The sequence below is a fragment of the Phasianus colchicus genome, chromosome 2 (assembly GCF_987193195.1).
Source record: "Phasianus colchicus chromosome 2, bPhaCol1.hap1.1, whole genome shotgun sequence".
NCBI classification, from domain to species: Eukaryota; Metazoa; Chordata; class Aves; order Galliformes; family Phasianidae; genus Phasianus; species Phasianus colchicus.
In genome coordinates, this window is record NC_143437.1 from 52,632,857 (window position 1) to 52,658,973 (window position 26,117).

The 26,117-nt window shown below is 35.6% G+C and overlaps 1 protein-coding gene across 4 annotated transcripts in view; it reads right to left on the minus strand.

The window, feature by feature from the left end:
• The window catches only part of ADGRG6 (adhesion G protein-coupled receptor G6), a 110,806-nt gene that overhangs the window by 16,292 nt on the left and 68,397 nt on the right, over window positions 1-26,117 (minus strand). For all 4 annotated transcript variants that reach the window (XM_031611256.2, XM_090135696.1, XM_090135697.1 and 1 more), the window contains 11 exons: window positions 18,164-18,306; window positions 17,334-17,448; window positions 15,287-15,348; window positions 13,550-13,757; window positions 12,960-13,125; window positions 9,668-9,808; window positions 7,073-7,189; window positions 5,431-5,476; window positions 4,086-4,192; window positions 1,391-1,518; window positions 46-314 (listed from right to left, as the gene is read on the minus strand). In XM_031611256.2, the coding sequence (XP_031467116.2) occupies window positions 46-314; window positions 1,391-1,518; window positions 4,086-4,192; window positions 5,431-5,476; window positions 7,073-7,189; window positions 9,668-9,808; window positions 12,960-13,125; window positions 13,550-13,757; window positions 15,287-15,348; window positions 17,334-17,448; window positions 18,164-18,306 (1,502 nt within the window). The remainder of the gene's footprint in view (window positions 1-45; window positions 315-1,390; window positions 1,519-4,085; window positions 4,193-5,430; window positions 5,477-7,072; window positions 7,190-9,667; window positions 9,809-12,959; window positions 13,126-13,549; window positions 13,758-15,286; window positions 15,349-17,333; window positions 17,449-18,163; window positions 18,307-26,117) is intronic.

A 26,117-nucleotide genomic window follows, 5' to 3' on the forward strand; every position in this document is an offset into this window, starting at 1 on the left:
TCATTTCAAAAAGCACACTGTTAAAACTGCATCTACTGAACTCACCCCAGCCAATGATGCAAAACTTGAGAATGTATCTCCGTATGTAGGTGTTGAACACTTTCACTAGAGCGATGTACATATGAACAGCTTCTAGTCCCATCCATGTAAAGGTGGCCAAAAGAAAATAGTGCAAAAGTGCAGCAACAGCTATGCAGAGGCCATCTATGTCAAATGATGCAATCCAACCGTCAAGCAAGAAGGTCAAGTTCAGAAAGAGCAGAGCTGTGCTCAAATTCATCAGGATTTTGGAAGGATAATCTCTTCTTAGCTTCCTAGTGAGAAAAATACAGAAGCATAAGATTAACTGGTTCCAACTACCCAAGGTAAAGCCAGCACTTTCTTGGTTCCTTACTGAGATACTTAATTGTCAAAATATTTTATCAACTCATTTATTTGCATTAGAAAACCTTCAAATTAAACATAAAGCAATGTGTTGTGTACCTAAAATAAGGACAGAAAAAACTTAACAGCAAACTTTCAAAATATAGTTGGCCAGAGGATCAACTCTAATTACTTCGTATATTAATATCTGCTACTTTTTGGAAGGTATCGTACAGAGCAATATATTCTGGTTTCTTTTGTTGCTGGTGCTTTTTTGTTTGTTTGTTTTTGTTTGATTGTTTGTTTGTCTCTGTAACTGAGATGCATTGAAATGTATGAACTGTGGGGCAACTTCTGTCATCTTGGACAGACACTACACCTTAGGTAATGCAATAGCAATGCAATTATTAGAGATATTCAGAACTATTTTTGAAGATCTCAGAAGTCCCCTATTTCCCTCAGAAAACTATCCTCTAGTAGAATGGCAGGATGGTTGCTTTGCATTGAGGTGACTTCATTTTCTCTTTTCACTGTTCATATAACTGCATTGTTTCAAAACTCTTGCATTTCCTTTAGTCTTTTGTTAAAACTGCTGAATAACTTGGCTTCATGGCTGTTTTTTTTTTTTTTTTTTTTTTTTTGGGGGGGGTGGGGGGGAGTTGTTTTTGTTTTTGTTTTTGTTTTTGTTTTTTTCCTCACAGTAAGCCTGGCTGAGAATTTCATAATATAAATCTATTTTAAACCTAGAGAATATCGTCTCATGAGAGAATATATTGGGCCCCATGAATCTTGTTGCCTTGCCTGAGGAGCACAACACATTTAAAACAGGAGAGAATTTGAACTTAAGCTTCTTGAAAAAAAAAAAATAAAAATCTACTTCTATATTTGTGCCAGAATTTGTTTTTTTGAACACTTCCTTTCCTATGTGAGAAATAATAAGAAAAACATATAGCTAATTTATTTTATTTATCACATAGGTGTACCTCATTTGTGGTTTTTTTTTTTTTTTTACAGAACTAGTACTCACTCAAATGCAATGTATGTCAGAAGAGTTGCAGCTGAAAATATAGCAGATATCCCACAGCCTATGTAAGTGATGAAAGTGAGGATCTTGGTATTCTGTGGGTCTATTTCTGTAGTGGTTCCCTGAAGGTCCTATGGGAGACAGGAGGAAGAGGCGTCAGTTGCAGCACAACACTCTTACTTGGTAATTAGTCAAGCGAAACTTAGAAACACTTTGGCAATAACAGTATAACCCTGATGTCAGGGTTCATGTTTACCGAGTATACTTAGTTTATAGTTGTTACACCTCTCACTTCCTTCCCACTGCTCTTGAAAACATTGTGCCGTGAGAATTATAACGACTCAGTTCAGCAGATAGACAGAGCCTGATGCTGCTCCTTACAATTCAGTACCAGAAATTTCAATGTCCTTCTGTGGGAAAAATCTTCCCATATAAAATATTTTTTTACTTCTGTTGCTTATGCACAACTGTCCTTAAGAAGATATGAATGTTGAATATCTATTGAAAAAGTAATTTAAAAATTGTTCATAATGAAATGCACAATGTTCTGGGGGAGTTCCTGACATCATTTTTTGTTATAAGAATCATAAGAATCATAAGAATCAATTTAACTAATTGTCTATGGGTGAAACCAAGGGCAAGATATTGTTCTTTGCATTTATGGTCTGTTTTGACATGCAAACTACAGTTATATATAGAATTGCTCAGAAAAATAGTCACAACATTTCAAAAAAAGATTGGAAGTGAAGTAGGAACATTCTGGGGATTTTTTTTTTTTTTCCAGTTCTCTGTCCAACTGTAATTGCCACATAGTCCTGTCTGAGAATAAATGCCAGGGTTATTTCCTTTTTTAAGGGAAAGAAAAAATGAGAATGTTTGGATCTATATCACAATGGACTGAGTGTGAGCAAATATTAGCATTTAATCTCGTTTGTTCTACAGTCAGTGGAACTGTCTTCCCTACAAAAAAAGATAGGAACATCTAGCAGAAAGAACCAACAGAAGGCTACAGAACATGCTGTTCTTCAGAAAAAAAGTGAAGTGTGCAGCTTTTCAAACTGTCCCAACCTTGTAACAGTTTATATATATAGAGATTGTTATTTGAAAATAATTTAATATCTAAATTAAAGTCAGATAAGATTATTGAAATGGAAAAGCAATTGGAAGGGTCAAAACTGTGTAAAAATCTGTTGGAACACAGCCCAAATTCAAAGAACTTCTCCCTTATTTCCTAATTTCACTAAAGCATTTAGGGTAGAGAAGGAACTCATTGAGCATATTCTAAAGAAAACCCTTCTTCCCCCCCCCTTCCCTCAGAGGATGAAAAGTGAAACAAAACCACAATTTAGCTTGCAAAAAGATAAAAAGCTTATGACTATTTCCCATTGATATCTGAGCATGATGTGAAGAGAGCAACTCTGTTAGGAAGGCTATGCAAAGCCCAAACTGAAAAAGTCAGTGCCTGTAACTCCCTGTCACAGAGAATCCAATTTGTCACCGCAACAACTAAAAAAAAAAACCAACAACCACATCTATTTTCATTTGGAGCATTGCTGTGATAAGAAGTCAACAAGTTTTCAGCAGTTTTTAATCACAGGCCAAGGAATACTGATTTTGGACCAAAAAAAAAAAAAAAAAAAAAAGGTTCGGCCTATTACTGAGGGTAAGAAACTCAAAAAATTTAAGCTGAGGTAGAAATAATTCATCCTTTTCATGTTGTGTCTTTTTTTCTTTCAAAAACACATCAAACAGACAAATTACTGGAGACATCCAAATATTAGAGAAATCATGCTCCTGAGGCGGAAGGTACCCTCGTCCCTCTTCCTGATATGCTAAGCTTTACCTATCTCAGCCACACAGTCTGGAGGTTTTGCTTAATATTCTGATAAAATAGGAGGTATATATGTTTTGTACCAGATCTTGCTGGGCAGATTTGATTCAAGAGAAAGTCTCTACTGCAAAGCAACTCCAAAGCTGATTAAATATATATTAAAAGAGGAAGTAAGAGTTTATCAATTTTGCTACATAAGGTATTGCAATTTAGCTCCTTGAATATCAAGATGAAGTGGAATTACTGTGTTCCATTGTCATGACTTTTCACTCTCATTAGCTATTACTCTGACTTCAGGACACTTTTCTTTCCCTGATCGTTTTGCCTAAAATTACAGTGCTCTGCTTTTTGTTCTGAAACCAGCACCTCACCTTTTCCTCTAAAAAGATTATTTCTCTACTTTTTTTCTGTGAACATTTTCCTACTTTTTCCATTTTGCTGGTGGAAGATTTAGTACCGTTCCTTCATTTTATAGTGTCTTATTCTGGTCTTCTTTTGCACCCAGCCATGTCCTGGCTTTGCAACTGGATAATATAATATGCTATTTGCTCAGAAGTCTTTGCCCAAAGTCTTCTGCAGCACAGTACTTTCCAAAATACAAAATACTTTTATGGGGACAATTTTATTTTATTTTTTTATTTAGCCACTTCACTTTATTTGTTACCTTATTTTTGATAATTATCATTAGATATTTTGTTATGAAAAGAAAATTTTATAGGAGGAAAATGATGTATGAAAATTAAAAATTATGTACAAAAGGAATAACTCACAAAACAAACATGAATGAAGATAGCTGTCTTGACCGATGAGAAAAACGACACTATGGTTTCTAGGAAAGACAACCTAGTGAACAATGAGTTTGCCTACCATGAGTACCCCAAAGTGTGTGAGGTGGTTGCATAAGCAAACCGTTTCATTTTCATTGGAGTCTGCTTGCACTTTGCAGCCTGTAGGGTTCCAGCCACCATTGCCACCTGTAGAAATGGAATAGGAGTAACCTTACTTCCCAACAAACATCTATGACCTTTTCATTGGATTCTTTATCTCATCTTGAGCAAATGCAGAAATGCATAAATAATAAACATATAACACAAGTGAATATTAGAAGCAATCAATCATTAAAGAAGAAAGTGTTAGATTTCTTAGTTTCTAAGAGAATTCCATCAGACAAGTGTCCCAGTTATGGCCTACTGAGAAGAAACAAGGACTATAGTAAAGTTAGGGAATTTTTTAGTTAATGAACAAGGATCATGCATTTAGACACACCTTAGTTTTACCCAACAATACAATGGTTTTAGAACTCCCTTATACCACCCTAATGTGATGTTTGCACCTGCCTTCCTCCTACTCACATATCCCCAGGCACATGAAAGCATTTATGGCCCACAAGTAGAGGCCCACCCTTCCTCTCTGTAGTGTGTGATACAGAAGGTCAGAGTGGATAATCTCAGATATTCTTAAAGAAAACATGAAGTAAACTATCCTCTTCTTATTCCATTTTCTTGAAAAATAAAAGTAGAAAGATCTTATTAAAAAAAAAAATTTAAAAAGTAATGTTTGTATTCCTGATAACTCCTTTCATTTTTTTTTTCTGACTCAAATATGAACTAATTTTGAGAAACTGTTCAAGTTCTCTGAGCTCTTCAGGATGTTTTGCCAACTCTAGGAATTCTGCAAATTATCTGTCATACCCCATAACTTTACCTCCAATTCAAGACAAAATCTTTCAAAAGACTACAATGTTCCAAAATCACTCAAAACTGTGTTTCTCCTTGGATGTGCTTTATAAATTTAGATTACTAATTAGTTCTTTCTTTTCTCTCTCTGTTTTTATTCTTCTACATTCTCCTCAGTACTTCTGACCGACTTTCCTACTTTCATCCGCTATGTTGGACAGTGAATTTTAGCGGGATATCTAAGAAACATGTATCTATCTGATTAGCATTACTATTTGATTTTCACATACAAACAGTTGTCAGATACAGAAAAATAAAGAAACATTACAAATTTAAAGTGCTAACCAAGATTACAAGTAAAACTTTTAATAAGAATATTTAACATCTGCTTTTACAAGTGACTTTACTAACAAGAAGAAATGGTGTAGTCTAAAGATGTCACCTAATTTTTCAAAGTGATAAAGAAGCAAAAAGGAACAAAGAGAGTGACTGATTTTTTATTCACATAAAAGAAATGATGGTATTTTTAAACTTACCATTTTTGGCCATATCCCAGAAGACACAGGTAGGCTTAGGATCTTCCTAAGAACACACAGAAGAGACTTTTTATATGTCTTCAGATACAAATCTCATCAATACATGCATTTTCAGAAAATGTTTTTCTACATACATTTCTGCTAGAAGGACAGTACAATTCTAGGTAGAATTCTGCTAGACCTTATTCTGCTAGAAATACAGAATTGCACAGATTACAAAAAGGAGTATTAGCTTTCCACATCCTCAGAATGCGACCATTTTCTTGTCTCACTAAAGTAATCCATGAGTATGATGTCTTTACAGTGTCTAATTTTTTTTTTACTATTTAGGTCCTCAGGACTTCTCAGTGAATCCTCTGTGTAACTGGCCTCACAACCATGCAAAAGTCTGCTGAACCTGAGTGAAGGTTGTTGAACCTAACCTTGAAATAGTTATAAAACCAAGATGTAAAGTGAATTGAAATGTGAAAATAATGAATCAACTTCTCACTGTGTAAAAAATCTACCTACATACTGAATTTCAACATCATCTTTCTTCATTTCTCTAATGCTGTTGTCTCTTTTGCAGTAACTATTGGCAGCTGTGGTTTTATATTTTTAACTGAAACTGTAGGTACCGAAGGGTAGCACTGGGGCTTTATTTCCATGAGTTAATTATATCTTTTAAAAATGTGGTTCTGCCCATTCTTCTTGTACAGGAAACCGCATAACAAAAAAATAGTTTTGGGAATTATTAATGAAGAAATTTCTCTTTAATCAAAGAATTTGTGTCATTTTAAAGTTCCAGTGCAATAAATAATGTTCCTGGTCAGAACATTGTCATAAACTGATCATGAACATGGGTTTTACAAATAGTTATTTGCACAAATTGCCTCTGAGTGCCAGAATCAACAGTCTTTCAAATAAATCATGGATGGATTAGGAATGTGTGAGAATGAGAGAGGTTATTTATTTTTCACTTTTTGCTTACTTGCTTTGATAGAGATTTTATTTACATTTGAGTTTATATATAAAATCTGCTAAAATCAATGAAGCTATATGCTCAGTCTTTACTACTAGGTCACACTATAAGTAATGCCTCCTAATTATTTCCATAGAAACTACAACAGACACTAAGAACACAATGCCGCCACTTGATAGAGCAAATTCTCAGCTACAAAATGCTATTTTTCAGCATAGTCACCACCATTAGCTATGAATTTTTGCAAGCAAAGAACAAGAGCCTGCATGCCATGCTTGTTTTAGAAATGTGCCCAAGTGGAGGTGACCCAGTGCTGCTGTTACCACTGCTGAAACACACCACTCACTCACTGCCTCACTGTGCTCACATCCACTGTTTTGTCTCCACCGATGTTCAGCAACTGTTGATGAATGTCAGTGGGTGCCATTTTTTCCCCATGGAAGAATTCAGTGAAACACCTTTACTTGAAATGCACTTCCATGTCAGATGGCATCTCATCAGACTGCCTGTCTGTTGCCATCTGTCTCACAGCAAAAAAATGTTCAATCTATACTGCCATACTGCCTTATCTGCCACTGAGGTTGTGGGTCACGATCATAAGATAGGAGGCATTAATTTTGAAGTAGCCCTTTTATATATACTCTGCATTCCTGTTGTTCTGAATAATCAGTCTCTTCTTACTTGAATTTTTGTATGTTTAATTGTAATCTTCACATATTCCTGAAGATCTCGAATAGTTATGTTTCCAATACTGCATGCCACCACAAAACTGGTCAAGTTGCCAGGAGTTTCTGCATCCTTTAAAAGATTCAGAAAAAAACATAATCACTTACTCAGGACATAAAAGAAAAGCCAGAGTACACTTTCATTTTTGAAGCATGCCAGAATAAATAAACTGTCAGCATTTTTGCACTTTTGATCACATAATGTAATAACATTCTGTTTATAAAATAAAATAATGGATTTTCTTCATGGAAGTTTCCAAATTTTCCTCATAGTCATAAATATATATAGGCATTATTACAATAAGAGGTTAGAAGGCACCCTTTCCCCTTTTAATAATTTTGTCTAATGCCACCAAAGTTGTAACTCAAACAAAGTAGCAGATAACAAACCATGATATGATAAGCTTATTTCCCTACAGGAGAATGAACCAACTTTCTTGTCTTGCTGTTGATGCTTTTTTTTTTTTTGCTAGGTGCAAAGTTTTTGAATAATATTCTATTTTCTGTGTATAGTTGTTTAGCTATCCTCCATCTTATAATCATATAGTAAAAAAATTCAAAGGAATACTGTAAAGTCATATTTAGTGGGAATGTAAATTGAAGATACTAATACCATCTATATCTTTAAATGAAAAATATCAGGTTGAGAATTTTCCAAAAGAGAAGTTTTCCTTGGAACCTGCGAATTTATTAAAATGGTAGTGCTTTGAAAATTTGATTTTCTTGTGAAGAAGCTCCATCAAAGCCTGAATGGTTATACAACTGGTTGTCCTTTTGGAAACCAGAAACTTTAAACTTCCAGGTCACTACGTACTGCAATTGCCTAAAATTAAGTGTTCACTTCATTGGTTTTAGGGTATTTTCCCTACTCTCCAGCTAGTCTCTTATCAGTTCATTGTCACATGTGCCAGACAGTAGCACCTTTGTAACTTAGGGGGTCTCAACTGGCACTGTGCTCCTTTGCTTGGGATACTGATGCCTGCTCCTGCACTAGGATACGTGCATTCCTTTCCATGATAAAGCAGCTTATGGAATTTTGATCGCATGTTTTGTTGGAATTTTTTTCTTTTGTTTTTGTCAAGGCTTTATGATTTTTTGTTATCCATATTCCACATCATAACATCGTGTATTATATTACGCTATATCGCATTCTAGTATCCTATTTAGTAGGTTAGTTTTCTCCCTTAGCTTGTTGCCACTGTTTTGTTTTTAGGCCCATCTCCCTACTTTTTTCCTTTTTCCCCCTTTCCACTGTCCCAGGGTGTGGGGCTGTGAGTCCCTCCACCCCATTTAGTCATAGAATTGGGCCAAATTGGGCCCAAAAACCATTGACAGATTTTCAGCAAATGATTAAGAATCACTTAAAATCACCATTAAAGAAAACACTTAGACTTGGTTTAATTTTATCTAATTATGACAATCCTATATCCATATTTTCTTGGTTCTTTACTAAAGGATATTTATCCTGTTTCTTCTAAGAGTGGCCTTAAAATGAATACTAATTTAAATAGTTAAACATACTTCAGGGTGTATTGTAGAAGGTAACTGAGGGTCATGGGTAATTTCTTGCCTTGATTATCTGAAGAATCTGGATACACTGCCAATAAAAATGATAATATAGGAACAATACAATACTACAGATTTCTGCGGATGCACAAGAGTCAAAGGTCACTTAAAACAGTAATGGGAAAACAAACTAAAGCCTTCTGAATTATAGCCTGCAGTTCACTATGAAACATTTCCTTATTAATTAAGTCCCTTTTTTTTTCTTTTTTTTCCTGCTAGAGTAGGTATGCTATTGTGCTTTTTTTCCAAGCTGCAAAACTCTTCCTAATCCTACTTTTTTTTTTTTTTTTTTTTTTTTTTTGCATTAAACATGCAGGAAATATTTATGATTACTATGTGCATGGACACAAAGGAGAAGAAAAAACTATAAATCTGGGTCCCTTCTGTTTTCAGGTACCAATATATAGTTATCCTTATTCCATGACTAGGTTGTCTGTAAATAGATCCAGACATCATTAAAATAAAGGCTGCTTATGAGAGCACATAAAAAGAATAGTATGTATAGAAAAAAATGTTCTCTGGACAGTGGTAATCAGTCCAGAATTTCAGAATAGATATAAGTAGCCCATTGGGCATGACTTTCAATCAACTCTTTCAAGGAAAAGAGAAATAACAGCAGCATTACAGGCCAAATTCCCAACTGATATAAAAGAACCCAGCTCCACTGAACATCAGTGACTTGTATAAAAGCACCTCTTTAGAAGATACTCCCTATCAAGGTCCTCACTACTTTAGACTGATTGTAATCAGATGGGATCCAGCTTGCTGTGGATTACTCTGAAAAAAATGTTTACGTCAATGTCACAGGAATGTACCGCTATTAAACTGCTCACACTAATTCAGTGTGAATGGCTATTTTGTCACTCTGAATTCAAATGTCTCTAATGCCTACATTTGCTACCATCATCTGATACCTATAGGAAATGTTTAGCAGCTGCCTTTGCCTTACACTAGCTGAAATTACTTCAAACACACTGAAGTTTACCTGAAAAAGACCATTTTTGTTGAAGAAAGTGAATTGAGCCCTTGATATAACTTCAAAGTCATCTTGACTTAAATTCTTCAGTAAACTTGGTGGCAGAATGACAGAAGCAATGGCATTTGTCTGATCCTTGTCAAAGTCTATCTGTTAAATAAAAACAACAGAAAAAAAGAACACATTCAAACAAAAAGCAAAACAAAGCCATCCTTTGTCCACAACCGTGTTCAAACCCTTTATGAAGATGTCTAAAACATTGGACTAGAACTTTCAACATTAATTTTACCTGTGCCTATGCAAGATACAATTCAATTTTTTTTTTTTTTTTAAATTAGCTGTGGAGGCTTTTTCATACTCAGCATGAAATTATTGTTTTTGTTACAGGAAGACAGTAGATTAAAAAAAAAAAAAAGAAAAAGCTCTGTTTCACTGATATAATGATGATTTGAAAATACTGAAATGGCAATAATGGCAGTTTTAATAATTTTCAGTAACCACTGAGATATATTTCCTCATACAAAACAATGTTGAAAACAGAAAAAATATGCTCCAATCATTCTTTCTTTAGTTGTAGTTTTGGGCTTGATCTAATATCTGAATTAATTATCTTACTAGCTTTTATAGTTTCTATGTCACAGAAAGGAGACTTTAAAATAATAGTGTCACCACTCTACAATTATCATGCAATGCAGCATTAAAAAAAAAGACATTTTTTTATCATGAGAATAAACAATATTGGCAACATGCCAGACAGCTGAAAGTCCTTTATGACACATGTATGTAAGAAGTGAGCAAAAATAAATGAGAATGCAAGCTTGTTTTTCATTAGCTATCTGTCAGTATGTCTATGACTGCCTGCTCTCACCATGACAAACTCAATGTGGACCAGGCTATCCATCAGAGAGAGAGGAGTAATTCATCTAATACTGGCTCTATTGTAAAAGTGTTCAAGAATTTTACTGCAAGATGAGGAAATTCACACTCCTGATTTCTTCAGACCCAAGTTGTGTTTATGTCTCTGATGACTGATCATATGATTCTATAAGCATCATTAATTATTAGAAGGTTACAGGTCATAGGCTACCAATAGACTTATTCAAATTATAAACTTTCAGTGATTTATTGTGTTTCGCAGGCAACACTGGAAATTAATAAGTAGTTCATAGGTATTCCCTAACAGGGATAAATGCACTTGAATAAAAGATTGTCAAAGTGTAATGCTGCCACATTAAGCAAAAGATACACACGCAATACAGATGTCCCATTAGGTACTGTCTGCAAATGGAGTGGAAGAGGTTTTTATGAAGAAGCAAGGATATATTACAGGAACAATTTAATAATATGAATCACCATAACCTAACTTAGTCAAAGGTTTGGCAAGAAACAAAAAGACAAAAGGGACTAAAATAGAATCTTTCCAAATTACCATGGTTACATTTGCTTGATATCTACATCAAGAAAAAATATGAAAGAAAATCTGGAAACACTCTGACATACAGTTTAAAGACTTTAAGGCTCCCTGATGATCCTAGATAATCACACTGCTGATAAAAATCCTGTGCTTTCAGAGGAGAATCTTCTTCCAGCAGGGATAGCAAATATCTTTCTTGATAGGCATGGAAAATAGAAACTGCGACCACAATAGTTGCTGACTTTTCTGGTAGGAAGGGTGCTAAGAATTCTGGAAATGTAAAAGTCTGTGAACAATCTTGTGTTCCAAAAGGAACATTATAAATAACTTGACGGAGTTTTGATTTTATGATTATTTAGACAGTGCTCTAATAAATTATTCCAGGGCAAGAAAATTCCTGGATGTTCTCAAGCCACAGATGGTAATTCTTATTATACATGCAAACATCCCAAGCCCAATTTCAGAATTTTTCCTTTCCTCTTTCCATAAATACAGAATGAAATCTGGAGAAGAAATATTCCTTTGATAAAAATCAAAGAACAATCAGCTATTGAACTTCAGAGATGCTCCACCCCTGGAGGTAGATGGGGCCATGGGCAAGCCTGCCCATCGCAGGGGGGTTGGAATTGGATGATCTTTAAGGTCCCTCCCAACCCAAGCCATTCTATGATACTATGATTAATATGAGAGCTAAACAAAAGTAGATTTAAAATCATCAGACATTTCTAATAAAACTGATTCAAATAAAGTTTAGCTAAAATTTCTATGAATATGAATGTGTGAAAAATCAATTACATTCAACCCATTTGCATCTATTCAAAACTCATTTGAGTTTTGCTCCAAAGTCTACATAAAGAGCAAATAAAACACCTGAAGCCTATACTACTAGTACTACTAAACACTGTCTTCATTATTGCTTTTTGTTTTTAAAGTACATGGTAGCTTATGTAAACATGAGATTGATGTCTGGCTAGTTTGTTGCATGAATGAATTTAGTTCCATTAGATGCTTACACTCTAGTGATTATTCTTTAACCATTATCATAGTGTCATGTTTAGTCTGAGTTCAGATTTGGGTTCTTTGGCCCAAATTATAGTAGATTGCTGGTGTTTTTTTTTTTTCTTCTGTTTAATCCCAGTAGGTACTGTGCATCTCAGATGCTATTTCATAGCATTTAGATACCTGTGCATTTTCATTCATTTGTGAAAAAAAGATGAAAAACTATTTTTGAGGTGATGATAAATTACTACAGCAGCTTGTACTGTAGTACTGGAGACCATTCTGCATTTTGAGGGATGTGTCCTTTTATTTTTCATATATCTGTGCTGATCGGTCAAGCTCTGTATGAATGTCTTGAACACTCATGGACACCCCAGGCAGCACTAGCCTAACAACCTTCATGTGAACAACTGAATCAGCCTTAGGCCTCTGTTAGCAGCATTTAAACTGTACGGGAAGGTTGAATATCTACTGGATCTGCAGAAAGCTACGTGTATATATATCTACATTTACTTGTCTCATGCTAAACCTGAAATGCATTGATAAAGTTGTTAGTACATAATGGGTAACACAATAGGTTGATAAAGATGATTTTCCCTTTTCATTAGTTTTTTTTTTTTTTTTTTAAAAAAAAAAGGAGAAAAAGATCAAATCTATTCCTGGATTTGTAAGCAATAATTTTTCATCTGTATGGAACATATCGGGGTCCATCTGGCATTCCTGCCACTCAAGTAAATGCTGTGTTAACCTGTTTGGATGATTACAGGAAAAAGAAAATGGAAAGCAGGGGGGGAAATAGGGAGTTGTAAACAGTTTCACAAAAACATAGTAAACGTACTTGGAATAACAGTCACATTTCATGCTCAAACACAACTGCCCATGCCATACCTGGAAATCAGATGCATTATTCTGTGGACTGACACTGAAAGAAGAACCTCTGAATGAAGTTGAGTTTACAGAAGACACTCCAAGTGCAAGATTGCGTGTTGAAATACTCATGGATGGTCCTGTGAATTGGATCTTTAAAGCCAAGGCATCAATAGTTTTAAGAGCTCTGAAAACAGAAATAAAATTATTTTATTCTATTCTATATGCTCTCCATGTATTCCATTCACCTTAAGGCAATCCTCTTATTATGTTTCTGTCACCCAGTTTTGTATCCACAAGGAGACTGTCAGGCTGTAAATATATGTGTAGAAGGTTTTGATAGTTAGAATTTGTCTGATTTACATGTCACTGGTCCTGAAATTATCTTCTGACAACTTCTGAATATACGCTGTATCATTCATCAGAAGTCTTTTTTTCCATTAAAATATTTTGTCACATACATTACTTTTATTACAAGAAGAAATATCTGCTTAACTCATTTGGAATTTCGTTTCACAGAAATCAGAATTTTTTTTTTCTTTTATGGTATTTATATGGAAGAATGAATCAATTTCCTAAATTTTATTAAAAGCAAATGCAGAAATACTTACTCTGAAGATGATGCTGCCAATACACTGTCTGAACTGTTTAGAATATTGGAAAAAATTGTCACCACAGTAGAACCTAGGGATTCATCAATTTCTTCATCATTCACAATTTTTTTGAGTTTCTGGACGACATCATTTACTTTGTCTGAGGTAAGCTGCTGCCCTTCACCAGTGAGATTCAGAAGCTGATTGGCAATATCCGCTGCATTTTCTGTTGAAGCAAAAATAGTAAATAATCTGTACCAATCTTGAGGTAATTTAGAAATACAAATTTTTATCCTCATTACTGAAAAGATAGAGCATGTTCTGTGGTACTTGTAATAAACATGAAATTGTATTATTTTATCTCATTCATGTTTTCATTTAAAGCATATATAACCTGCTAATTCTTATATACTGTCTGCATTGGTTGTGTCTTACTTTACACTATTTTGATCTGAATTTGTAAATCAGAGCAACTACTGAAAGGGCTGATTGATAGAAAGGGGAGTAAGAAAAAAAAGCATTTTTTCTTTTTTCTTCTCTTTATGATATCATCTCTTTTTGAAAAGAAATGGGAAAAGTAACAACAACAACAAAACAACAACAACCAACCAACCAACCAAAAACCAACAAAAAAACCCCAATACGTGCTTCTTTGTCCCCCTTGAAGTGAAATCAATGTGTCCCAAAGTCACCACTACTGACAAAATATTCACTTTTCATCTCTGGGGAGAAAGTCTGACCCCACTGTGAGTGTTATCAATTCATTTGTGTGAGTGCACTCTTACTGACAGGGCTGGGCAATACAACACAGAGGCAAATTTCATGAGAAGAATCTTCCTACTAAGGAAAGGTTGACATTTTGTCTAGTGACAAAGCTTTAGTATAAACTGCATGTTAAATAATGCTTGGAGCCATCTGGGTAGAAAACTGTAAATACTTAAATTTTACAATGTCAAAATATTTTATATTTACTGAAAAATCACAAATAAGATTTCAAAAGAAGATCAGCCTTCTTCGGTCTGCATGTGACTGTGGGTGTTTCTAAAGCTGAGTTTTATAATGCAGCTTTTGAGTGTTCATTTCAGAACAAAAAATGTTTTCATATAATGTGACTATAAGTACTCATCACAATCCACCAAATTAGGTAGCCAGGCTCCATATGAAATCCCCATCAGTGGTGTAAGATAAAAAGTCTTCTATGGGAAAGCAATGCAGAAGGAACAGCTTGCTGTAGCTCTGAGTTACCTTTGAGAATATCCTGCTCTTCACTAACTCTGGCACTAAAACAGAGGGCAAAAAAAAAGTTGTCTGTTTATTTGTTAACTCCTTTAACACCAGAATGATATCAAGGGTTACTTTTCAAACGGATAATAAATCTGAAAATGTCTGATCATAAGCTCTGTGAAAAGAGTAGAATTCTTTACCCTGGTATGTATGGGCATTAGAAATATTTAAAAATTTGTACAAACTTGAGTATCAGACTGGTACCTCCTGCCTCTATTCTTGAAATTACCTGAAGAATTTGATTCATTTCATTAACTGATATCCAGAATGGGTGGGTTGGATTCAATTTGGTGCACTTCCCTAGAGCTTTGTCTGTATCTTTTTCTTTTTAAAAAACGAAACAAAACAAAACAATAATAGTAAAAATGAGGAATGCATTCTGCCTTAGTGTAACTTTCCTCCTTATAGTAGTTAGAAACCAAAATACATAAAGCTGTTACTTCAGGCAAAAATCAGTATCTATACACTTACCTGTGCAATTTCTAAGATCTGGTTGGCCCCAATATGAGGTGTAATTCTGCAGACCCAAATAGCTAAAGAGGAAAAATGACAAAATGCACATGAAATACAATAGCGTAATTATTTAGATGTTTCATAATTGTTTTGCATGTATCATAATACGATATTGTTGATTCACAAATTTTCTTGCAATACTAGCTCCCTGAAATTAAATGTATGCTAGACGGTGGAAACGTGATCTATAGAGTTAAGGAGTTGAGAGAAACTCCAGTTCCTTTGGACATATTTACTGCTGATTGCAACACTGACTTGAAAAATTAATTAGCAGAAAATGTGTATTTCAGAAAAGACCCAAACGTTGACAAAAGCTATTACGTTCCTATCTAATATAGCCTTATCAGATGCTGTTTATTTTTCCTTTGATATAAATGGCTTTGATCAGATCAATAGCTAGCATTAATACTCTCAGAAGAACAAGAACAAGAGCTGTGCAGAGATAGAATGCTACACCACCTATGAAAACCAGAAGGTCACCATCAGATACAGGTCTAAGATGAGTGACAGACATTAAAAGACTGTAAGTTTTTTCAAAATGCTTTCCTATAAAGCCTTACCATAGCAAAATTCCCAGATATAGCTCTGAAATTAAACACACTTTTTCCTAGATTTCCTTTCAGGAGAACCATGATACCATAGTATAACAAAGACAGGATTGAGAAAGGTAAAAATTTAGCTTTTCACTCAGTATGTGCTTGAATAAAGATATTCCTTGGTTGATCATCTTTATTATAATAGCACTCTTGGAAGCACAAATCTAGAAAACACCATGGGGACAGATTCCTTTGTCTCTCAGAATAAAACACACCACACCTGTGTTCTGTATAGGTAAAAGCTAATGTGGGCATAGAAAACCCAGTGCAACACAGAACACAGTAACTTTTTTTAGAAGAAGTGTGGCAGACAGATAACCAACAGTATTGTTTATACCACAAATGAATAATAAAGATAAGGAATACTGAGGCAGCAAAGGCCAGAAGCTTAATTTTTAATGATTTGGAGACTGACATAAAAACAATCCGACCCATGCACTACTTACTTGAAAACAAAAGTTGTTCAATCAGAATCTAGCTGTTTTTGTATAAGATTAGGAGGCTGAGGAAGTGAGTTAGTTAAAAATAATGCTGGTTGTTTTCCTGTTTGGCATAGAACCTCAAAGCTGATTCCTACTCATGTTGACATATTGTTTATAAAAAGTGAAAGATCTAGTCTTCTCAGAACATGTTCCAGATGCAGTGTGGGTGGATGAGACTACTGTATTGCAGTAGGATGATTGTTGATCATCCTAAATACTGAAGAGATTAATTAATACTGCATTCAAGACACTCATAGTAGATCAAAGCCATATTATTTTAGTAATATATCAAAGGAAGTCATAATATTCTCTTTTTACAAAGTGGAAATAGAGTTACAGTGTTTAAATAATTTGTTGATGTTCACAAAGAAAGGCTACATTAGGGAAAAATTATCCTCAACCTTAAAAGCATAAGTCCAAATCTTTGAGCATTAGACTATCCCCACCTTCACATATGACTAATTACTAGTGATGTTCTTGTTTCAAAGCATTTATTTTACTTTCATTTAACTGGATAAGAAATTCTGGATTAAATTAAATAAATATACAACTCATCTTTGCAAAACTTTTGTCAAAAAGTTTCTTGCACAAGTTGAGATAGGTAGTCAAGTAGTTGCAGATATTTGATTTTGGCAACATAAACATCACAAATTGAAGAAAGCATGTTTGTTCAGTAAGAAGGTGCTATTTTCTCTTTGATTATGTATTAATTGCGGGTCTCAATACATCCTACAGTAGTAATAGATAAGCTTTTTTATCTTATTAATGAAGTATGTACTCCTACTGCACACACATGATCTCTCACCGCATAGAAATCATCCTTCTGTGATATCATTCAACAACATCTGGTATCATTCAATGACATCTGGTGTGGAGGATGAAGAAAAGAAGAGAAGCTCTCAGCTTCTCTGGTCTTTGACCACCTACCAGGTTCTTGATGCAATCTGAACTGAACTCCCATGGCAAAATGTAAAGTTGGTAACTGTTGGTCTGGTGTCTGGCCAAAAATAGTTTGGAGGGTTTTCTTCAGCTAAACATTTTTCTGTAAAAATAAAAACATCTCAATTAGTGTTAATTACAAATTTCTTCATCTGTGTTCCATTTTGCCCTTAGCTCACTATCCATTCTGCAGCATGTAGCTCTCTTCAGATGAAATGCTTGAATGTTTTCTATAGACTAGTGATAAGGGAGGGGTGTACAGCAAGGGACAAAACATACTGCTACTGATGCTGAAGGAAAAGCACTGAATGTGCAAACTGCATCCACTTGCATTCCACCAGCCTCTCCCTTTTCCTTACCAAAGTAAGAGCAATCTCGTACTAGAAGATGACTGCAAAAATCTGGGGGATACACAATAGCTGGAAGAAGATTGATAAAGGACAGCAGTTGGTAGAATCATAAAGCAGGCTGAGGAGAAGATATGAGGGTCCTCAGTGGTCAAAAATGTCTCATAGCATCTCTGGCTGTATATCATACTTCTTTATTTTCAAACAACCAAAGCAGTCAAAAGGAAATGTCCTAGCCTCTTTGAACCAGACAACAAAACACTGACTGAAGCAATCTTGACAGCTATATTTGTTTTAAAAGAGATATCTTGATGTCTCTCTGAGATCAATGGAGCAATGAGGCTAAAAGGGACAATTCAAAATCTGAAATAGCTATACTGTTTGAAAATGTATGATTATCTTGACACAGGAGATGCTTATTTTTGGACAGTCAAATAAAATCAGTTGTGTAATAAGGCTGAATCTACTTACCCACTGGATCAACTTCCACTGTATGAAGCCTATATCCCTCTGCTATGGACTCGTTATTACTTATGAGCTTTTGTCGGATGTCTTGCTCTTCTAAATTGATGTTGTTGGTAGCATTATAAACCAGAAGGGCTAAAACCTCAAAACTGCAAGGAAAATTATCCAAATGTTTGAGTCAGAGCAGCAGATCCCAAAGATGTGGAAATAAAAATATTTGACAAACTCCAGTTTTCTCAGTAAGTAACAGCGTCACCAAGACAATATTGTTTGTTACTTGTAAATCATACAGCAACAGGAAAAGAATGTATGGTTGGGAAATTTCATCCTGTAGTTACCATTAAAGAAGCAGCTCATTAATAGAGCCAGTAAATATTTTGAGAAGATTTAGATTACTGCAAGATATTTTAAAAGATGAAAGCAAAAAATATTCTCCACAGTGAGTGCCCAATGCCCATTTCTAAACGGGTCCTAATTAAATCCAAAAATCTGGTTGCTAATGGCTCAGGAACTTAAAAGCCATAAAGCTTAAAAGCTTTACAGAACTTGTCAGGCTGGAACAAGTCATCCTCTGGAGGGCCTTTCTCTCCACTGACTACTGAAAAAGACTAGAAGACTAACAAAGAATAGATGCCTAACTTTCAGATGCTCAAATCTTGATGGAGTGAAAAACACCCTCATACACTTCTATGAAGTGTATTTTAGTTCTAATTAGGAAAATCTAGTTGCTCAGATGAGTAATTCAAGTTTGAGCAGTAATAGCTGTTTTGTACTCCAGCCCACTGCTACTTTCTTGGGCTTAAGAAGTAGTTCAAAGTGCCCAAGTCTCTTTCCTGTGAGAGAAATAAAACAGTCTCCACCCTTGTCCAAAAACATAGCTTTTCTGGAAAGAAAATAATGAATGAGAAAGAAGTTCTAGCAGGACACAGGAAAGAAGTTGAGAGTGGAAGGCTGAAAAATTTCCTCCTGGGACACAGAAAACCCATGTTGGAGAAGAGAATATGTTGGTACCCAAGAGCATTGCTTGGCTATGGTTAGTGGGAGATGACGCCACTGAAGCGTGGAACATTGGATCTCCATGGGAGCAGAAATGTGGAAAAAAGGAAAAAGCCAGCCTGCTTTGGGCTGCCTTCATCTTAGCCTTGCCCTTGTATACCCAGAATCTTGAATAAAGACAGACCTTCCTGGTGTGTGAGCAGTTCCTGGCAGCCTGGGAAGTGGCAGCACTGCCAGCACACATACAGTGAGCAGTGCATGCACCAAACAAAGCGTCTTTCACTGGGGGGCCCCAAAGCCAGGAAGTAGCAGTGAGCTGCTGGATCTGGAATGCTTCTTGAAGAATAGGAGACAAAATCTGCAGGGGTGCTGTACAGGAGTGGGCTGGGAGAGATTTCTGGAACCCCCGCTTAGATAGACTGATGCCAAAAATCTGCCTCCAAATGACATCCCAGAACTGTGCTTTCTGGAGGTTCTAGTGTGGTACAGTTCAAAACTACAGCTTACTGTACGAATGTTGCTGTGTGATGACAGACTTAACTATCTTTCTGTCAGAACTCATGTTGAAAACTGCTTACCTCCAACAGATACTTCTGAAAAATTCTCATTATTGAAATGGTATTAAAAAAACTGGCATTAGAAATAAAAAAACTTCTCCTTCTAGGGGAAAAAAAGTAAAAAAAGCAAAGACCAAGCTTCATAAAGCCTTCAAAAGTCACGAATATGAGTGAAATACTCCACACATTTCACAATTGCGGGTTTGACCCATCAGTAAAGAATTAGATATGTTACTGGTTGTGTGCTTTGTTTTCTTTTGAGCATCTGTACTCTTTTTTTCTTCCTTATATCTGCAGTTTTAACACATTGCTGAAGAATAAAGATAAAAATGTGGTACAGGTTACCTGCTGGCTAGGCTTGTTTTCTTTCTTTTTTTTTTTTTTTTTTTTTTGTTTGTTTGTTTTTCTTAGGGATGTGTTTTAGCAGAAAAATTCCAGCTATTTCTAGCCAGGCCACACTTGTCCTGCTCCCAGATATATGAAGTTCCTCCTAACATTCCTTTGGACTTGACAGAGTGGTTAACACATGGCTATAGACTCAGCACGGTGAATGTGCAGACTTTTGCTGTATATGTCAGATATATTACGAGGCACCTGTTTATAATGGCATTTATTTTTAGCAGAGCATGGAAATTGCCTACAGGATTGCCAATACTTAGAGCCCTCCAATGCTTCAGTCCTACAGTCTCCTGGAACTTATCCATCTTTCCTAAAAGATTCTGGCTTCACTCATGTATTCCCTTTACTTCAGTAGAGGAAAACTTAATATTACTGATGCCACTCCCTACCTCAGCACTTGGCTGCAAAGCAGAAGTAGTAAGTGAAGAGTCACTGCTACTACTCTGCTGCTTATTGCAGTACTCCCAGCAAAACAAAATGATATTTAGTATCTGTAACTGCAGAATGGATAATTATAGATTGGGTAGAGTTGGTTAGAATTATCTTGAACAGTTATAGGAATAATGATAGATGAGGTAGGATTGGCTACAGTTGTCTTGAATGATTACAGGGAAAAGCATTGATTATGAAACACAGATAAAAATAATCTTAGACCATTTTGTTATTTGTCTTCTGAGAAACTTGTAGAGCACAAGTCAAGTATACTGTGTATTAAGAGCCTGTTCCATATTATGATGAAAACAAATTCTATAAACTTTTCAGTATGACTCATGCTATCTTCCCAAAGTAAGTAAATACCTACTAACTTGACAGCTGATGCAATTTGAAGCCGAGTGCTTCTGTCCACTTTTATCACACTTGAAGCCCAGAAAGAAAACATTTTAATAGAGAAGAAGAAAATCCTCAGTTTGTGGAACAACAGATCCAAACTCAAATAAATGGCAATACATACAATAGTGCCATGCTGTGCTGATACCGTGGGATTTTACACAGCCAACCTTATGTTCTTTATTGAGTGCCATATAAATGCAGATAGATTCTTGCAACAGCAATCTATTAGAAATTACATCACCCACAGTAATTTGTAGCATTACTGCTGTCAATATAAAAAAAAGTGGGCTGTGGTGTGGGTAAACAGAATGAGGTTCCTTTTTTTCTGCTTCTCTTGTCTTTGGGTGTCAGCTGGAGCAAGCAGGAGAGCCAGGAAGATCACTGTATGTCCCTCTTTGCCCTGGCCTGCTGAGCTCAGCAGAGAGGAGGCTGCAGGCACAGCAAGCTGCACTGGGTCATGGGGATGGCAAGGATGGGACTCATGCTGCCGCGGCGCTGGATACAAAGGCAGCTTTCTTCTCGGGCAGCATGACTCAGAGCTGTTCCAGGACAGTGTGCCTACACATGGGCTGAGCTCTCACTGCTGCATGGTGCAAGGAACCCAGAGTGAGGATTAGTGACTAACCATGTGAGCCGCACAGCACAGGCAGTGGTGTACCTGCTGGTAATCAGCAGCGCGTGTTTATTCTCTCATTTAGGTTCAACAGACTGTATGAAATAACTGTGGCTCTCAAACCGTTCAAATAAAGCACTACTAATTCGTTTTGCTGTTAATGCTCTTTGATTTAAAGTGTAAAAAAAAAATAATTTTTAAAGCACTTCAGTACTCAGTAAATCTGAACTACCACTGAAAGTGGATTTTTTCTCAAATACCCAATCATATTTCAGAAAAAAAATAAGATATCAAAATCCCTTACAAATCTTGCTGTTATTCTGGCTTTGAAGATAAGTAGTGATGAGTAGATATAATTCAAGACTGGGAGCACACATGTAGGCTCTGCTTCTAAACACTGCCAACTCCTGAGTATTAACTAGACAGCTAGAAAAGAAAGCTGACTGGCATAGGCTAGTCAGTGAAGACTCAGTAATACAAACAGTAGATGCTAGTAATACAAACAAGATGCTAGAAAACATGCAGAATGAGAGAGAAAGAAATTTGAGAAGTCTGCTAAAGAAGTCCATAATGGAATTTGAAAGAGCTTTCCTCTCAGGAATACTGAGCTCAGTTCTGCAACCAAAAAACTACAGTGCAGTATAGGGAAGTTAGAAGTATTCTGCAAAACCATCTTAATTGTCAACAAATCTTTACTTGAGGTGATAGCATTAAAAAGTTCAGAATTTAAAATATGAGAAGATTTGGTATGAAGACCTCTCTTTACAAGGGAATGTAGCAGAAAGACAAAGAGAGAGGGATGGAATACTTCTTGGTTCTGCAATTGGTCTTGGCTGAAATGAGTATTTGATTATGCTTGAAATATCTTCCAGAACAACAAAGGAAATCCCTATTCACCCTGAAAATTGCAACCCAGTCCTTTCCTGAAAAATGACATCTGATGATGGCAGGACTGTAAGAAACCCAGTTAAAGTCAGTGGAAAGATGATGGAAGTCAGTGGAAGCCAGATCAAAATAAGGCATTTTCAGCAGGATACAAAGGAGGAATCATTCCTCAGTCTCTCAGGTGGAATTCTTGAATTCCTCTATCTGTTAAGAAGGCTTACTTTACAGGTCACTGACAAAAGGTGCCAGTAGGGCACTGTGCAGAAACATGTGGGTTCAGATCGTAACTACAAAGTTAAAGTCAAAGGAAGCAGGAGTGGACCAGTTCCAAGTTGTTCCTAAAACTTCACCTGTAGAAACCAGGATGACTTAAAAATAAGAATAGGCATCACAGATGTGTTCATTTAGAATAGCATTATTACTTCATAATGAATAATCTGGAATAATTATAAAGAATGCAAAAGCCTAATATTTTGTTTATTTAACTTTACTCAGTAAAGATCCTTAGGACTATAAAAGCAAAACTATGTTGCTCTGATGTTGCTAACACTTGTCTAAAACTATTATACAATCTAATTAGCTTAAACTTTATCTAAGTGTGTTCAACTTTCCATTAAGCAACATGGCAGCCAGGAACACAGCATGCGGGATCCTGAATCTGCCTTACTGACACTGGTGGCAAAACTCCCACAGACTTCAAAGAGGCAGGACTATGCTCAGGCATCTCACATTTCCTGCTTTCCTCTTTATTTTCATTTCTAAGAGAATAGATTTCTTTTTAAGTTTAGTGGTCTTTAAACAGATTGCAAGCACTGCGGTTTTTAATTTGGATGAGTTGTTTAACAGTACTAACATTAGCATTGTTTCACACAGAAAATAAAAATGGGAAATAGGGCAAAGTTATGACAACTGAGTGGAAGTTTCAGAAAACATAATTTGCGTATTAAATAGAGAAAAGTTTATAAATGTGTTGGGGCCTCAGTTCTCAAAACTGAATGCAAAATGAAAGGAGAAGAAGGGGAGCTGAGATGCTTAGCAAATATCAGTTATTCTGCTGAGGTAGCCCAATTATTAGCCAGCTGACTACACCTAGGATAAGCAGGACCCATCTGAGAAAAGCAGCAGCAGCCACAGAAGAGTATGACATCAATGCAGTATCATAAAAGGCAAAGGATTAATGAGGGAAGCAAACACATTCATAATTTATTTACATAACAAACACAAATTGGCATCATTTTCAAAGGTTTGTGTAAAGTTACAGGGGATAAACAGTTATGCTCATATCCCATCTATATCTTTCTGCTTTATTTTGAAGAGCTGCCCTCTCATTAAGAAATGGCAGCAGTATGATGAGAAGAAAACAAAGACATAAACAGAAGAACAGATGTGGCAAAATTTTGCCAATTAACGTAGTTAATAATCTACCAAAGTGCTAGAGTGATACACTGCTGTCATATAAAGATCTTACGGTTTTAAACATGCTGATGATACTGTGCATTTTTTTGGACTTGACACTCCATTTATCTCTCACCAAATCCACGATAACATGTAATAAGCGCACTGTCCTTCAAATGTCTGCAGCTCATAGAACTCAGCAATGAAAGAATAACAGTCCATTTCCATATTTTTGTTTTGTTTTGCTCTTCTCCAGAATGCAGTACAGTTTATAATATTTATTTGGAAAATACCTACTTTTAACTTGCCAAAAAAAGCCAGCTTCCTACCTCCCACTAGCAGCTTGTATTTATTCTCTGAATCTTTAATGATTCTTACTCTTTCATTTGCAAGAAGACTAGGTGAGGTGATTATTAAAAGCAGTTTGTTGATAAGACAGCAAGTTTAGCAAATCAGGTTTGAAACAATGAAAAACTGATAGAAAAGTCTGGGCAAGTTTACTGCTGAGTTGTTGTTTTATAACTTGTATTAAATACTAATCCAAAAGGTAAGGTGAAAAGATATGAATTATGAGAATTTGAATTAATGTAAAGAGGGAAAAGTTCTCCAACAGCAGTTTAAATAATTGTGCTAGTGCCCTACAAGGATGAAAACTATGGTCTTGTGCAAAATTCAGAGAAGAGAAAGTTTAGTGAGTTGGACTAGTGTGATTACTTCTGTAAAATATAAAGTTCATAATAGTTCTGGGTTGTGCCTAAAGTTTTAACTGTGGAATGAAATTATATTCAGATGGAGATGATGGAAAATAGAGTAAGTAGTACTTCAAAATTAAGGGAAACACTGGAGTTTATGTGAGGAATTTTTTCTTACTCTAGCAGAAATAAGAAAAATGTTGGACAAATATTTATAGAAATAATTTATAGGAATGTTTCATAGAAAGAATCAGAAATTACACTCAGAATAAGTTACATGCAAGAACTCAGCTTCAGCATTTCAGTAGATCTAGATAGATGTTTTAGGATACCAGTAAGAAAAAAATATTACTTCCATTGTGGATTAAAAACTTTCAATCTGCAATCTGCTAACTTATTATACTCCAAATTGTTACTCTGATGTGTTGTAGATTTTGCTAAGAATCTTAACCAGGACAAATTCCAGAAAGTTGAAAACTTAACAAAGCATGATGAAACCAAAGTTCTGGAGAAAGTAAAAAAAAAAAGGAATTTGCTTTTTGTATATTCATAAATGCAAATGGCTTTCTCATTAACCCAGGCCATCCTTGAAAAACTTTATGACATATTAATAACACATAATACAATTGTCTCTGAATTATGACATGTATTTATGGCACCTCATGGCTCACAGAAGTTTAGCAAAGTAGATAGGAATAGGGTTATCCCACATAACAGTGACATAATAACATATAGAAGTAGTCTAGTGCTGTAACCAAAGTGCTGCAGGGCAATCATGGAAAACACCTTGTTAAAGACAATGCAGTAAACTCCACGGCTCTGCTTTGTGGCCATAGAGCCATATATTGTCATAAATATTGACAGGCAGACAGACATATGTACTAGAGACATACACTGTCAGGTGGGGAACTGACACATTTTTCGTGTTTGAATACACTGGAGTCATTTCTCCCTCTTAAAAGCTTTTTTAATAGATCAGGAAAAAGAAACAAAATCCCAAGGACTGAGTGATGGTATGGTGCCATGAGAAGAAACCAGATGTTCAGTCTGCAAAAGAACAGATGCTGACAGTATGGACTGCAAATCTCATAAAACACTCAGCAATAAGGTTGGGAAAAGCTTTACATTCTCCTGCAGCCTGGGATTGTTCATGAGACCTGACACATGGTCTGAACTTCAAAGGTTTTGCTGGCACAACTGTATCATTTGAAAGTGTGAAAAAAAACCCACAACCACATGACTATACCCTACCATAAATGTAGTTTGGGAGCAGAATAGCCCTTTCAGAGTCAAGGTTTACACTATACCAACTAAATGTTTTTTTTGCCAATAAGAACTGTCTTTCTGCTGTGGGTATGTGGGAAGGAGATAGTACTATTTATAAATCCTTTAAAGTCTAGGTAAATCCTACAGAAAACTTTAAGCACTGGTAACTACTTTCTGATGGTAAACTGGAAATACTGGACTATCTCTGAACTTAAAAAGCTCAAATTTACCACTGCAGTTCTCTAGAGTTAGCAGCTGAAGATTATGCAGGACTTTTGCCTATGCTGCAAAATGATATGTCCCATACACACGTCTTCCCCCTCCCT